This window comes from Rhinichthys klamathensis, unplaced genomic scaffold, assembly GCF_029890125.1.
Source record: "Rhinichthys klamathensis goyatoka isolate OS25496 unplaced genomic scaffold, OSU_Roscu_1.1 h1tg000401l_1, whole genome shotgun sequence".
NCBI lineage: Eukaryota > Metazoa > Chordata > Actinopteri > Cypriniformes > Leuciscidae > Rhinichthys > Rhinichthys klamathensis.
The window spans coordinates 1276272-1290215 of record NW_026606902.1 but is presented as its reverse complement, the minus strand read 5'-3'; the positions used below and the strand labels follow the sequence as shown (position 1 = coordinate 1290215).

The 13944-nt window shown below is 41.4% G+C and overlaps 2 protein-coding genes across 4 annotated transcripts; both read left to right on the top strand.

Moving 5' to 3' along the window:
* Positions 1–201: 201 nt before the first annotated feature.
* LOC130070283 (major histocompatibility complex class I-related gene protein) lies at positions 202–7160 on the top strand. Of its 3 annotated transcripts, none has more exons than XM_056234627.1 (7): positions 202–437; positions 5113–5373; positions 5957–6040; positions 6333–6623; positions 6697–6809; positions 6913–6934; positions 7031–7160. In XM_056234627.1, the coding sequence occupies exons 1-7, from the start codon at positions 380–382 to the stop codon at positions 7063–7065; spliced, it is 864 nt and encodes a 287-aa protein (XP_056090602.1). In that variant the 5' UTR covers positions 202–379; the 3' UTR covers positions 7066–7160. The 3 variants fall into 3 exon arrangements, with proteins under 3 accessions (XP_056090602.1, XP_056090601.1, XP_056090600.1); XM_056234626.1 differs by having other exon boundaries at positions 203–437; positions 5957–6229; positions 7034–7156; XM_056234625.1 differs by having other exon boundaries at positions 203–437; positions 5957–6229; positions 7031–7156.
* Positions 7161–7778: 618 nt separating this feature from the next.
* On the top strand, positions 7779–13617 carry msl1a (MSL complex subunit 1a). The gene is made up of 9 exons (XM_056234624.1): positions 7779–7899; positions 8525–9250; positions 9437–9636; positions 9972–10216; positions 10321–10385; positions 12478–12545; positions 12644–12768; positions 12873–12945; positions 13052–13617. The coding sequence occupies exons 2-9, from the start codon at positions 8639–8641 to the stop codon at positions 13140–13142; spliced, it is 1479 nt and encodes a 492-aa protein (XP_056090599.1). The 5' UTR covers positions 7779–7899; positions 8525–8638; the 3' UTR covers positions 13143–13617.
* Positions 13618–13944: the final 327 nt, after the last annotated feature.

Genomic DNA, 13944 nt, shown 5'->3' with positions numbered 1-13944 from the left:
ATTGTTACAACAGTAAAAGACAACACCGCAATCCTAGACAGTTAATGCACTGTTAACTGTCTCCTTTTTAACCATATTACACTGTCAATATTTTAAGTCTACCTTCCAAGGTTCCACATTCAGTTTCGAGGCACTTGCTTTGCGTCCCCTAGTGGCCGGAGTTTTTTTTTTTTTTAGTGTGTTGAAACCACACCTCCAGTGAATGAACTAACCTCGTGCACAACAATGAGGAAGTGTCAGTACGGGACGGTGCTGAATTATAGCATAGATTTAACCGAATGTTGCCTTTAGAGTCAGACCGAAACTTAGATACTATGTCTAATTCTTCTAATTTTGTAATAAGGAAATATTTAACCTTTTTTAACACCTTGTAAAAAGCATGTTTTATTTAATCTTTGCAGCGTGTATACTGTCAGCCCCTGTGTTTTCTGAATCGGGTAAGCAAGATCACTCGTACAGTTTTACAGCACTAACCCTAGAAGCACGTTTTCTAGTTCCTTATTGTCTAATAATTGTCATCTGAAGCTTCTAATTTGAATGCTCTGCACTCTCACCTTCAATTTTTTTTACATTGTCCTTGTTACACGTTACATGTAGTGACTAAAGTATAACTACAAATTATGCATAATTAAATGCAACTAATAGTAGGGAGGTTAAGTGACTTTTGACTTCAAGTCATGATGCAAAGGTCCCCTTTGGTATGGAAGTACCTTAGGGCCATAGAAATAAATTTATCCTAAGACACAAGTGAGATCACATTTTGTATCTTATATACACACATTTTTTAAAAATGGCCGCCGACCATACTTGAGAGGCCCATATCTTTGCTTCTGTCATAGCTATAATGACAAATTTGGTATCAACGGGTACATTTTTGTGGTCAAGGAGTCCAATAAAATAGGTTCCAAGACTAAAAAACAATAATGTTGTCCTTAACATGACAATTGGAGGTGAAGTATGCAATTTTTTATTAAAAAACGCATGCCAAACACACAGTCCATTCACAACTTAATAATTTCTTCGTTTAGGTCTGCTTCGCATGCGCCCTTTACAGCACTGGCTGAAGACGTGGGTCCTGCGTCGAGCATGGGCATCCGGTCGTTTACGTCTCAAGGTAACTCAGAACTGTGTCACAGCTCTGGAGCCCTGGAAGGCGGTCGACTGGTATCAGACAGGTGTAAACCTGGGAGTAATCTCTAAACTGATAGTGGTTTCGACAGACGCCTCCAATTCGGGCTGGGGCGCCCTCTATGAGGGCAGACCGACTTTTGGCCTGTGGTCAAGCCAAGAAAAGAGCTTGCACATAAACTGTCTAGAGATGAAGGCGGTCGAGAACGCCTTGCGGTTCTTCCTTCCCCTTCTAAAGGGCCACCATGTCCTTGTCCGCACGGACAACATGTCGGTGGTTTCCTACATAAATCGCCAGGGCAGTCTGAGATCACGGAACCTTCATGCACTGGCAGAACGCATCCTTGTATGGGTTCAGCACCCATCACTGGCCCAGCCCATCACTGGCCCAGCCCATCACTGGCGGCTGGGCTGCCCATCACTGGCCCAGCCGCCCTCTCTATGCTTTCCCTCTGATCATGCTGTTACCACAGGTAATCAAGCCTATAAGGGAGAACGGTTCCTGTGTACTTCTAGTAGCTCCGTTCTGGCCGAACCAAGTTTGGTTTCTGGAGCTGATGCAGCTTCAGAGCTTGCCTCCGTGGCCTGTCCCATTGAGGAGAGATCTCCTCTCACAGGCCGGGGGTACGATTTGGCACCCACGACCCGAGCTTTGGGCTCTGCATGTGTGGGCCATCAACGGGTACCCATCAGTCTCCCCGACGGAGTGTTAAACACGATTACGCAAGCTAGAGCGCCCTCTACTAGATGGCTTTATGGTTCCAAGTGGTCAGTGTTCTCAGGTTGGTGCTCAGCTCGCAACCTGGATCCACAAGATTGTGGGGTGTCGGAGGTTCTCTCCTTCCTACAGGAGCTCTTGGATAAGGGTAGATCCCCATCCATGCTCAAGGTATATGTGGCGGCTATTGCTGCGTTTGTCAAACATTCGCATGGCCAGTCACTGGGTAGGAACGACCTTGTAGTCCGCTTCCTCAGGGGAGCTAGAAGGATGAACCCTCCTCGCCCCCCCTCGGACCTTTCCTTGGTCCTGGAGGCCATGAAGGGTGCCCCTTTCGAACCTCTACAGTCTGTGGACCTTAAGTATCTCTCATTGAAAACCGCCTTTCTGGTGGCTATCGCCTCAGTCAAGCTGGTGGGTGACTTACACGCACTTTCTGTTAGTGCGTCGTGCCTTGAGTTTGGGCCTAATGACTCCAAGGTCATCCTCAAACCAAGACATGATTATGTCCCCAAAGTACTTGCCACTCCTTTCAGAGCACAAGTCTCTGTGGATCTGACAGCGAGTCTGACATTCTCTCGTCACAGGCGATTTTTGAGATTCACCTTCGAGGGCCAGGCATATCAATACACAGTCCTACCGTTCGGCCTGTCCCTGGCATCCTGTATATTATGATGTACATGGACGCGGCTCTCGCGCCCCTGAAACTTCAGGGAATGCCAGCTTTGAACTATTTGGACGATTGGCTGATTCTAGCTCGATCTCATTCAGAGCTCATAGAACACAGGACCATATTACTCGAACACCTCGAGAATCTTGGTCTCACAGTCAATTGGGCGAAGAGCCAGGAAATATCCTTTCTGGGCACAGAGCTGAACTCGCTGTCAATGACAGCGCGACTATCGCCAGAGCGCATACTGAACATTGCGGCACTATAGTCCCGCTCAAGAGATTTCAGAAGATGCTGGGCCTCATGGCCTCATCATCATCAGTACTCCAGCTGGGTCTGCTTCGCATGCGCCCACTGCATTGGTGGCTGAAAGCACGAGTGCCGTCTCAAGCTTGGGCCTCCGATCTGTTTCGCCTCAGGGTCAATCAGAAATGCGTCGCAGCTCTGAAACCTTGGAAGGCGACCGACTGGTACTGGTACCACCGCCTCTTCAATCTGACATTCTCTCTTCGGATCTGACAGCGAGTCTGACGTGAATCTCCTTTGCCTGGTTAGGGCCCTTGGAACGTTCGGCTGCTTTCAGACGGTCAGGACAGCTATTTGTTTCGTTTGGTGGCCGATCTAAAGGTCTAGCTGCCTCGAAACATAGCCTTTCCAGGTGGAAAGTGGACGCTATCTCACTGGCTTATACATCTAAGAGCCTTCGTTGCCCTCTGGGCGTCAGAGCTCATTCCACTAGAGGCATGCCTCTTCATGGGCCTGGTCCAGTGGGATTTCCCTTCACGATATCTGTATGGCGGCAGGCTGGGCCTCTCTGTCTACATTTATAGGGTTCTATAACCTGGAAGTTCCCGCGCTCCAAGCTAGACTGTTGTCAGTTTAGTTTATCCGCTCAGTTCTGCCGGACTCGGTTCCGCGGACTGCAAAGTTTTCAGTTCAGGCAGGCTATTGCCTCCCCTGACTGTTATACCGTGTTAAGCACCCTCTATGCATTTAAGGTAACCACGTTTACCTTATATCATTCTTATTAAGCCCATTCCCAATGTCGGCTTTTTATATCCCCATATCATATGAACTCAGGGCGCTCGCCCTTGGGTCAGTGTTGTGGTAGATTTAGCACGCACGGCGTTTTAAATTGGATTCCCGTAGCGTAAGCTAGCTTACGCAACACGAGAGTACTCTCGTAAGAGAACGTCACGGTTACTAACGTAACCTCGGTTCTCTCTAGAAGAGGGAATGAGTGTTGCGTAACCCTGCCGTGCTTGTGCTACCATCTGGTTTCGCTTCAGTCGATGAAAACCAAGGAGCATCTTATCGAGCTCTGGCTTATATAGGCATAAGCCACGCCCATTCGCCCACTCATTGGTGCTTACGTCACGAGCAGTGCCTCGATAGGTTGCAGCAGTTGCCGCATAGCATCCAATAGGCGCGCGAGCTGCCTCGCCTAGGTCTGCTAGCTGCAGCAAGTGTGTTTTAAATTAATACAAATTATAAGGATAATTTTTGGCTTCAGTATTCTCGAGAAAAGAGGTTTTCCCTCTAAGGTTTTTTTTTCCATAGTCAACTAGCTAGCTATTTATTAGTTATCTAACATTAAAAAAAAAAAATTATTTAATGAGAAAGTCATACGAACCTCAAAGTGTTAACCTGTCACCTCTGACCTTCAACAGCTGTCACAGCTCCTGGTGCAGATGGGATGTGTTGTTGCAGGAACTGATATGCTATAGGCTACTCCTGACTGGTCGAAATCTCATGCTACTTAGGACAAATGTAATGTACAGAAGTAGCTGCACTGCTTAAATACAAAATTAAAGTTTTTGAACGAAAAGATAAGTAAAGTCACTCTGATGACAATTTTTATGTGAAATGTGCATATTTACCCCCAATTGTCATGGTATGGGGAAAATTATTATTTTTTTAAACTTGAAACCAATTTTATTGGATTCCTTGACCCCAAGAATGTACACTTTGACACCAAATTTGTCATTATAGCGATAACAGAAGCAAAGATATGGGCTCTAGAGTATTTTCGGCGCATTGGCGGCCATTTTTGAAAAAACATGTTTATTTCTGATACAAAGTGTGATCTCACTTGTGTCTTAGGATAAATTTATTTGTATGACCCTAAGGTACTTCCATACCAAAGGAGACCTTTGCATCATGACTTGAAGTCAAAGGCCTATTTTTTGGGCTTAACCTCCCTACTATAACCCTAAACCAAACTAACGCTTTAGTAAATAGGCCTGCTTGTAATTAATTATTATAAGCCTACTCAGTACTTAAATGTATAATTAATTACACTGTAACAAGGTAACCTTACAGTGTAACCATCATCTCTGATCTAATAGGTACCCTAACTCGGTTACACTTTATTTTAAGGTGTCATTATTACAGCGTAATTATATATTTAAGTACTGCGTAATATTAAGCAACTACATGTACTTACTGTAGGGTTAGGGTAGGATTAGGATTTGGTTGAGGGTTAGTTGCATGTAATTATGCATAATTTACTGTTGTTACTATGGTAAGTACATGGAACATATGTAACAAGGACACTGTAAAATAAAGTGTTACCCCTAACTCTACTCTCTCACAGGGTCACATTCGCTATGGGTCTTTGCTACATTTTTGACTGGAGACAGTTCAGTCCCGTTCCCAGAGTTCACTGCAGTTATTATGCTGGATGATATTGTCATCGGCCACTATAACGCAGATGAGAGAAGTTTTGTCCCGGCATCAGCGCAAGATTCTGTTAATGTCACGGAGCAAATGACTATATCAACAGTCTGTAAAGGCATACACGAGGGCATGAAAACCAAAGCATACCACTTAATTGATTACTTCAATTATACAAGAGGTAATTATTCTCTCATAGTCTTGTGTTCCATTCTCTTGAGAGTGCTTGGAAAATAAGTATTTTCATTAAGATCTGTCCATTATGTTCATACACTACCATTCAAAAGTTTGAAGTCAGTAGGATTTTAGTCTAATTAATTTGGCTAATTAATAGGCCTACTTTTATTCTTACTTGTATTAAACGGATTAAAAGTGGAAGTGGTCAAATAATGTGGTGGAATCCTGACAAACTGTATCACGGTTTCCACAAAAATATTGAGCAGTACAACCTTTTTCAACATTGATTTTATATATATAAAATGTATTTTAAATTGTAATCATTTCTCTAAATATTACTGTTTTTGATCATCTCAATTCAGCCTTTGTTAGCATAAGAGACTTCTTTCAAAACCATTAAAAAATATTTTTCACCTTAAACTTTTGATTGGTAGATAACCTTATTGTTCTATCAGTAAATATAGTGTTGTCAGAAAAAATTAAGTAAAGCTTTTTTGCACTGAACTTTGTGCTAATGTCATAACAAGCGTTGCCAGAATTGTGAATTCAATCCTTTCTTAGTGCATCTGAGACTATTTCTTTCCAAGGCCTTCATGTGCAGCAGAGGCTGGTTGGATGTGAACTTCTCAACGATGAGCCCGGCCAAATGATGACTCTGGAGGCCTTTAATGGTGAGAGTGGCTTTGAACGACGCTATAACGTTCAGGGAGACCAACACACTCACTGGAAATGGCCTGCCATAAAGAGTAGAGCACAGCTGGAGTATGATGCATGGCTGTATGCCTACTTTTACCGCCCTTTGTGCATTAGCCAGCTTAGAAAATATCTAAAAAAGGAGAAGAAGCATGTGATGGCAAGAGGTGGCAGTTAATTTAACTTTCACAAATGCAGTCTTAATTGATTTGGATTGGAAAACATGAACTATGTGTTTCCTGCTTAATGTGTTCACTCTTTCCCTGACAGTAAAGCCCAGAGTGAGAGTGATTAAACGCTTTTGTAGTGAGACAGGCGTAGTTCAAATGACCTGCCTGGCAACTGGTTTTTACCCACGTCACATTAATCTGACCCTGCTTCAAGACGACCAGCCAGTTAATGAGGAGAGGATCACGGGAGGAGAACTGCTGCCCAATGCTGATGGAACATACCAGATGAGGAAGAGTGTGGAACTCAGTGTCAAAGAGCAAAGAGAAAGGCACACCTACACATGTACTGTGACTCACCTTGGCCTGGAGAACAAACTTGACATCAGCATAGGTATTAAATCGATAGGACACACACACACACAAATATTGATTGATTGATTGATTGATTGATTGATCGATTGCAGAACCTGGTCCTGATCCTGTTATTGTGGTTCCCTCTGTACTACTTTTGCTGTGTGTGTTTGGAGCTCTGGCTGCCTTTAAAATATGGAGGAAGAGAAATACACAGCCTGAGCAGGTACAGAATCACTGACACTGTTTCACTAATACATAAGATTATATTTATAAGGCATAATCTCTGCTGGCCATGCTTCATAATTGTATATCTGTCTATATTGCAGGTCATCTACATACAAGCTTCAGGTTTGTGTTGTGATCTGCTCAAGTCTAGTTATTGTTATTAAGTGAGTTAAAATATGTACATTTATGAATGTGTGATTTCCTCCCCCCCCCCCCCAGCAGCTGACCAAACAATAGAACAACCGCAGATGTGACATCTGAAGAGGCACAACATTATCTGTTCACATTTACAGAATGGACACATTTTGTATTGATAAACTGACTGACCTGAAAGAAAAAAAAAGTATTAAACAAACAAACAAACAAAACACCCTAAACATCCATTAGCATCCAGAGAAGAACATTGATTAAATATTATAAGAAAATACTTATTTTAAGAGAATGTTGTTTTAATTAGCTACATGTATTTATTACATACATTTTAATGATTCATTTAGGCTTGCAAGGTTGTTGTTTTTTGTTTAAAAAATATTTTCACTGTATTCTTATCACACCCAGATTTTGTCTGTATTGAATATTTCAGTATTTTTTACAATATTTGTAAGTTTAACAAAAGTGTGCATGAGATTCATATTATAACTGCATGTATACACAATGTAACTTAACACCCAACAGTGTATTTAGCATGACTGTTTGCCAGAATGTATTGTCAGCTAATCAACCACCAGAACTCATCAGTATTCATTTAATCAGGTAGTAGGCGAGTACTGTATATTTATTTATTTTTTAAAACTGTTTGAATTTTTAACATTGAGCTTATAAACAAACATTTGTTATATTTTGTCTGTGAATGCATTCATCTCTCGGTTCATACTTTCACTCATATTTGGCACAACTGGCATGTAAATCTGCAGTGCGCATCTCTGCATGATGTCATAATGCAAACCCCGCTCAATCTCAAACCCAGCCCGACGCGCGCGCCACGAAATGTTGTTCTCCGGCGTCCAATCAGATTCCAAACGCACCGCGCATGCGCTGCGTGCGTACATTCAAACAAAATCGGAAAGTGGGCTAAAGGAAAGCGATAGGTGAGTTCGGGCGGGGTCGGGACAATTTAAATATCATCGATGCAAAATGATAAGGAACTATTTGGTCGGTGGTTGCGATATCCTTCCTATATTTAAATATGAGGCATGGTTGCATGATTTAAAATGGCGTCATTGTCCCTCAAGAGCAGACGAAGGGAACTGCTGAAATTGATTGTATTTTTTATTTTTTTTTGCTGTAACGTTAGATCTAAAATGGTGGACAGTGCCTGTGCCCAAATAATTGCTCATGCATGACTCTGGAAAAAATGCCCTCCCTGAAACAGTAAACATAATGCATGGGATGCATTTATAGACACCAATGCACATTTAAGAGATGGTGCAGAAGAATAGCTTATCCTAACCATATGCATTTATGTTTTTGGAAATATGAACAGACATAATGTTTCTTTAAATGACATTCCTACTCTTGGATGTCAAGCTATCAGAACCATTAAATCACATTCAAGCAATACGTCAGCCCTTTATCACTCATTGTATCCCTATCTTTCCATTTTTGCTTTGCAGCCTATTTGTCTTATCCAATATAAGATAAGATGTCCTACCTTGAGTAAAATGCATGGTCAGATTCTGCAATAAAATACCTTATTTTGTTTTTTCCCCCTAGAATGGCTATAGAAAAGGGGCCTCAAAGACACATATCAAGCCTGTCACAAATCCTCCTCATCTGTAGAGGTGGGTGTTGGTGAAATATATCCAACTGGAGCAAGTCGAAAAGACTATGCAATCCACTGTGTTCACAAGTGGAGGACACAGACTGGACACAAGCCTCAGTAAGAAACCAGCTAGAGCCCATGAATCCTTGGCTGGCCTGAACAAGGAAAGCCGCAACATCGCCACAAACGTGCTGAGTACAATCCACAACAGTGTAAATCAAAAGCATCACCTACACAGCCAAGCAAAGATCAGTCATCAGATCGTGTTGAGCTGCCCTGACCAATCTCCAGCAGGGAACCTCAGGCAGGAGGAGAACTGGGAGAAGCCAGAGGCCTTGACACTCCCGTCAACCAAGCAGATGGGGGCCGAAGGTTCCCCGGTCAAGAGCAAATCACTGTTTTGTCAGGCCAAACACAACCACGTAGGGAATATGGATCCTATGGAATCAAATGGCAGCAATCAGCGGAGAGATGGAGGGCTCGTGGGGGTCCCCTCACCAGAGAACAGTCCCGAAGGGAAGCGTAGGAATGTGAGGAAAGGCTCAGGCCTTGTGGACACGCAGACCAGCTGCATCCGACAGATCCTGCTGCTGCAACTGGAATTGATTGAACAGCAGCAGAAGCAACTGCACAACAAGAGCAAAGAGATTGATGACCTTAAAGCTGAAAAAGAGATGGTATGCTAATAGTATTGCACTTTTTCTTCTCCTTTTATGAAACAAAAGCTTAAATCATGTGCATATTTAAATGTTAAAGTGGGCATGTTCATAGTTTCCCACTTTTCTTATTTTGTAACACTTGTTTCACTTGTTCACCTAAACCCAATGCTTAATACACAGCCTAACACAGGTGTGTGTTTGTAGCTAATGGCACGAATCGAACGCATGGAGTGCCGGCTGCAGATGGTGAAAAAAGATGGAGCAGAATCTCGTCCTTCTCAGACTCCTCGTCGTAGGGAACCTGAGGCCGAGGCCACTGCCTCAGACGACGTCCAGCATTCTGAGGGGCGGGTCCAAACCCCAAAGCAAATGCACTTTGGAAGAGGAGGAAAAAACCTGAAAAGGTATGATCATGAATTGTTTTTGTTGAAATATTTTAATAAGTTCCAAACCTGTATGACTTTCTTTCTTCTGCAGAACACAAAAGAAGATATTTTGAGGAATATTGGTAACCAAACAGTTTTGGGTACCATTGACTTCAATTGTATGGACAAAAAAACACTGAGATATTACTCAAAATATCTTATTTTACATGAGGGTGAGTAAATGATGACAGAATTTTCATTTTTGGGTGAACTTTTCCTTTAACATTTGTTCAAACTAATGTGCTGTACCTAATGAAGTTCTTAGCATTTAATTGATACAACTAAATGCATCCTAATTTTTCCCCCTCTTGAAGGAGGTTTCTTTTCCAAGACTCTCGGATGGATAGGTCACAACTTGGGCAGCCCAGGTCACCACAACCACCACCACAGGAGGGCCCAGATCTGAAGGAGGAACCCCAGGAAGAGATGGGGCCTGAATTGTCTCATTCGGAGGACCTGCCCTATCTGGCTACCACAGAGATGTACCTCTGCTGCTGGCACCAGCCGCCACCATCGCCGTGGCGAGAAACCTCACCTGTACATGAGGACACAGTTGCAGGTGGAGAGAAATTTATGTAATCTCTCTGTTAATGATTTGAGTTATATATTGAAAATTAAAGTATATTAAAGATGTTCAAATTTATCATTATTCTCTGTATGTAGTTCCATCCTGGCGGGATAGTATCTTAGAGCCTTTAGGACAGAAAGAGTCGTCAGACATCCCTGAGGTTAGTAAGAACTGTGAGCACCCCAATATGCAATGTTTCATTCAGTGATGCGGTGGGCCGCACAAATTGGGGAGGGGGGAATCTAAATACTTGTTTATAGGGCTGCACAATTTGGCCAGATTTAAAAAAAATGATCTATCGATATAACTATAAAATAATAAAGATTTATTTTTATCATCATCATCATCACTACGATTCGATAAAAATTATATATATATATATATACTGCATATCAAAAGAAAACAAAATAAGAAGTAATACTATTGCAATATTGCTATTTCAATGTTAAAACTGCAGTCCGCAGTTTTTCCTCTTTGTCGCCATCTCTGTTCGAAATATGCAATTGCAGTCATTCGCGGAATGATCAACTTTACGTGAGTTGTACCTCGGCACGGCACAGTGCGGATGAATCCAATGTTTTGAGGAGAATGTGCAGCTGTCAGTCACCGCGCGGTGTGGATACTGCCATTCAGAATCACAGATTCTACTTTTTGGAAGTATGACCAACATAAGAATTTTATCCCTAAAATATCATCTGAACAAGTAAGTAACATCCACTTTTGTTCTGACCAACTAAGGGAAAAAAAGCATTCCAGTAAATCGCGCTGATTAAATCTAACGATCGTTTTTCATATCACGTCAAACCGTGCAAATTATACTTTGTTCTCAAATTGTTAATGTTAACATTTTTAATTGTAAGTCGCTTTGGATAAAAGCGTCAGCTAAATGAATAAATGTAACAACATCAGCATTGCGTGACTAAATTTAAAGCCCTTCAGATATTTATCCTTGTTTTCGCATGGGCCCGGTTGCAGTCTGTTTTTCCAAACTCTCAGTCCAAAGTCTTTTGCATTTTACAACGGGTGAACACTGGTGATTGTCGTTTGAAACCTTTCTGGATCCGCCATCAAATTAATAAGTTTAATTATATCAAGTGCTGTGAGAAAAGGCTATAAATCTCCACCTCCAACATCCTCACACGCAACATAGCTTATAATAGCCGAGACTAGTTCTTTATGTGCACAGATGTGACGTAATGACGCAAAGACATGCTCGAATCTCCCGTGGAAATCCACCAGTACCACTGGAATTAAAAACATTATTACAAGCTTACCGTTTTGAATCGAGCTACGGCAAGCAGATAGTTTTGCTCAGTTGCTAGTTATGTATTTGCTCAATTTATTTTGGATGATTTTTAACCCAAAAAAGTGACGGACTGGAGCTTTAAATAAAAAGTGAAGTATTTAAGAAAGATTATATAATAATGCGTTTTTACTGCAGTTTTGATATTTTACAGCACAACTGTAAAATTACAATACAAATAGGTATGGCTGTCCCATTTTCAAACTTTAAACCTTGAGGCGGAGATATACTCACGGCAAAGTTAGTTTTCATTCTTCGCTTAGGGATTAAACAAAGTTATACATGCGCGATACACTGTTAGTGAACATCCGATGCCGCCCACTCTGCTGAGAGCGACGTTTAGATTAATATGTAAATATGTGCTGCATGCTTTCCTCTCAATAACAAAATAAACACACAACAACATTTTTTGCTAGCAAGCAAGCTTTTTTTTTATAAAGCATTAGAAAAGCATCTGATCATAGCAACATGGATATGTTGCACGAGCTCTGCAATTCGGCACTCTAGTAAAGTCATGTTTATTTATATAGCACTTTATACAATAGATCGTTTTTCATGTTTAACATGGTTAAGCAGCTTGATTTTAATCGGTGTCTGTCAGTGTCTCATTTGATAAGAAGTAAAACTTAATTTTCCACTATAAAGCAGCTCTCCAGTGTGTTGATGTTTTCACTTGGTTTGGTTCGTGGCACTGTGTTCCCAAATGCACATTATAAGCAACCCAAACTCAGAGCATATGAAAACGGAGCTGTATTTTCTGCGAACCGATCCGCTGTGAGATGCTGAAAACACCAAATAATGAACTGCTTTTGCTGCACATATATGCATTTAATTACATTGCAGCTTTTGTGAATTGATAATAGCACTAAGCCATATTGTTTTCATTTTTTTCAATTAATCATTCAGCCCTAGTAATGCATCTAAATACTCATACCTTTCTTCTGTGCAGTGTCTGGATGATAACGTCTTTCTGAAGAGACATTCAAAGCTTGAACTTGATGAGAAGAGGAGGAAGAGGTGATGCTTGTTTGTTTTTTTCTTTTCTTATGTGTAGTGTCCAGTAGACAAGAGCATTGTTAATCTATTTATCCTTTAATCTCATTTCTCTTGTTCAGGTGGGATATCCAGCGTATTCGGGAGCAGAGGATGTTTCAGCGCCTGCAGCAGAGGATGAACCGGAGGGAGGTCATTCAGGAAAGTGAACCAGAGCTGCTCTCCTTCTATCCGGACCTTGAAGATGGTATGTCAGCGGATGGATTCCCCCCCCCCCCCCCCCCCCCCCATGTGCCTTGAAAGTATTTGGTCCTCTCTTTTAATGTGCTTATTTTTTGTGTATTTCCTCAGTGGAGTCTGTTATGGTGACACCCTTTTTGCCAGTGGTGGCTTTTGGAAGACCTCTTCCCAACCTGAAACAGCAGTAATTTAAAAATTGTTTTTGTTTTGCATAATGCCAATTGTGTTTATTTTGATATCTTGATTTAATTGCAATATATAAAAGTAATTATTTGGCTGTATTTCAACAGAAACTTTGACTTGCCCTGGTTGGATGAGCGTAGTCGATGTCGAGCAGAGATGACCAAGAAACGGACGCCTCATCGGACATGTCGCAAATGAAACCATCGTAAGGAAGCTGCTTCTTTCGTACCGTCCTGTGCGCTGAAGCAAAATCTTGCCCTCGTGGTCTCATCTCTCATACTCACCTAGATTGCGGGGGTTCCCTAAAATCCCCTGCTTGGCATCCATAAGAAAATGTGTTTTGCTCTATAATGCCTGAGAAACAAGCTCTCCCAGCCACACACCAATGATCATGATGCTGAATGTAACACTTCAGTGTTTCACTTTCACGACCAAAGCTTACCCTAACACATCAACAGCTGCCGTAAAAAAATATATCAAAACTATGCTGCATTTTTGTTGATTGTGTGCGAGTTCTCTCAGTCCCATAAAGGGAATGAAAAAGTGAAAAATTGTGAAAACCGGTTACTGAAGTCTTTGTTGTAATATAAGGTTTTGTTCAAAGAAAATGTGTAAGATACTTGTAGCTAAAGAAATTATTTCAAATATTAAAATGTCATATTATGGATATGGATGTGCTGTGTCTTCATGTCTTTTGTTTTTAATGACTCATTGTTCTGATTGCTAAATTACAGAATTCTAATTGACCTTTATGTTTTGCTAGAACAAAGTGTAGTGGAATGGGATGCAACTGGAAGCCAGTGGAATGAGATCAGAAGGGGTGCAATGCGGTTTCCTCTTTTTAGAGACATTCTTGTAGTTTAAGAGACTCCAGACACCCACTGAATTTATTTTTAAACGATTGCTGTTCTTTAGGCAATAAATTATGTAGAAGAAAATGTTATATTTTTTCCATAAATTTCATATGCTCAGCTGCAGTGTCTTGGTTCAAAATGCAAAA

Coding starts and splice junctions, on each gene's coding strand:
- msl1a (XM_056234624.1), top strand. CDS start 8,639: ATGCAATCCACTGTGTTCACAAGTGGAGGACACAGACTGGACACAAGC. Junction 10,217..10,320: donor ACATGAGGACACAGTTGCAG/GTGGAGAGAAAT, acceptor CTCTGTATGTAG/TTCCATCCTGGCGGGATAGT. Junction 12,946..13,051: donor CTTCCCAACCTGAAACAGCA/GTAATTTAAAAA, acceptor GTATTTCAACAG/AAACTTTGACTTGCCCTGGT.
- LOC130070283 (XM_056234625.1), top strand. CDS start 380: ATGTTTTATTTAATCTTTGCAGCGTGTATACTGTCAGCCCCTGTGTTT. Junction 6,230..6,332: donor GAAGCATGTGATGGCAAGAG/GTGGCAGTTAAT, acceptor TTTCCCTGACAG/TAAAGCCCAGAGTGAGAGTG. Junction 6,935..7,030: donor CATCTACATACAAGCTTCAG/GTTTGTGTTGTG, acceptor CCCCCCCCCCAG/CAGCTGACCAAACAATAGAA.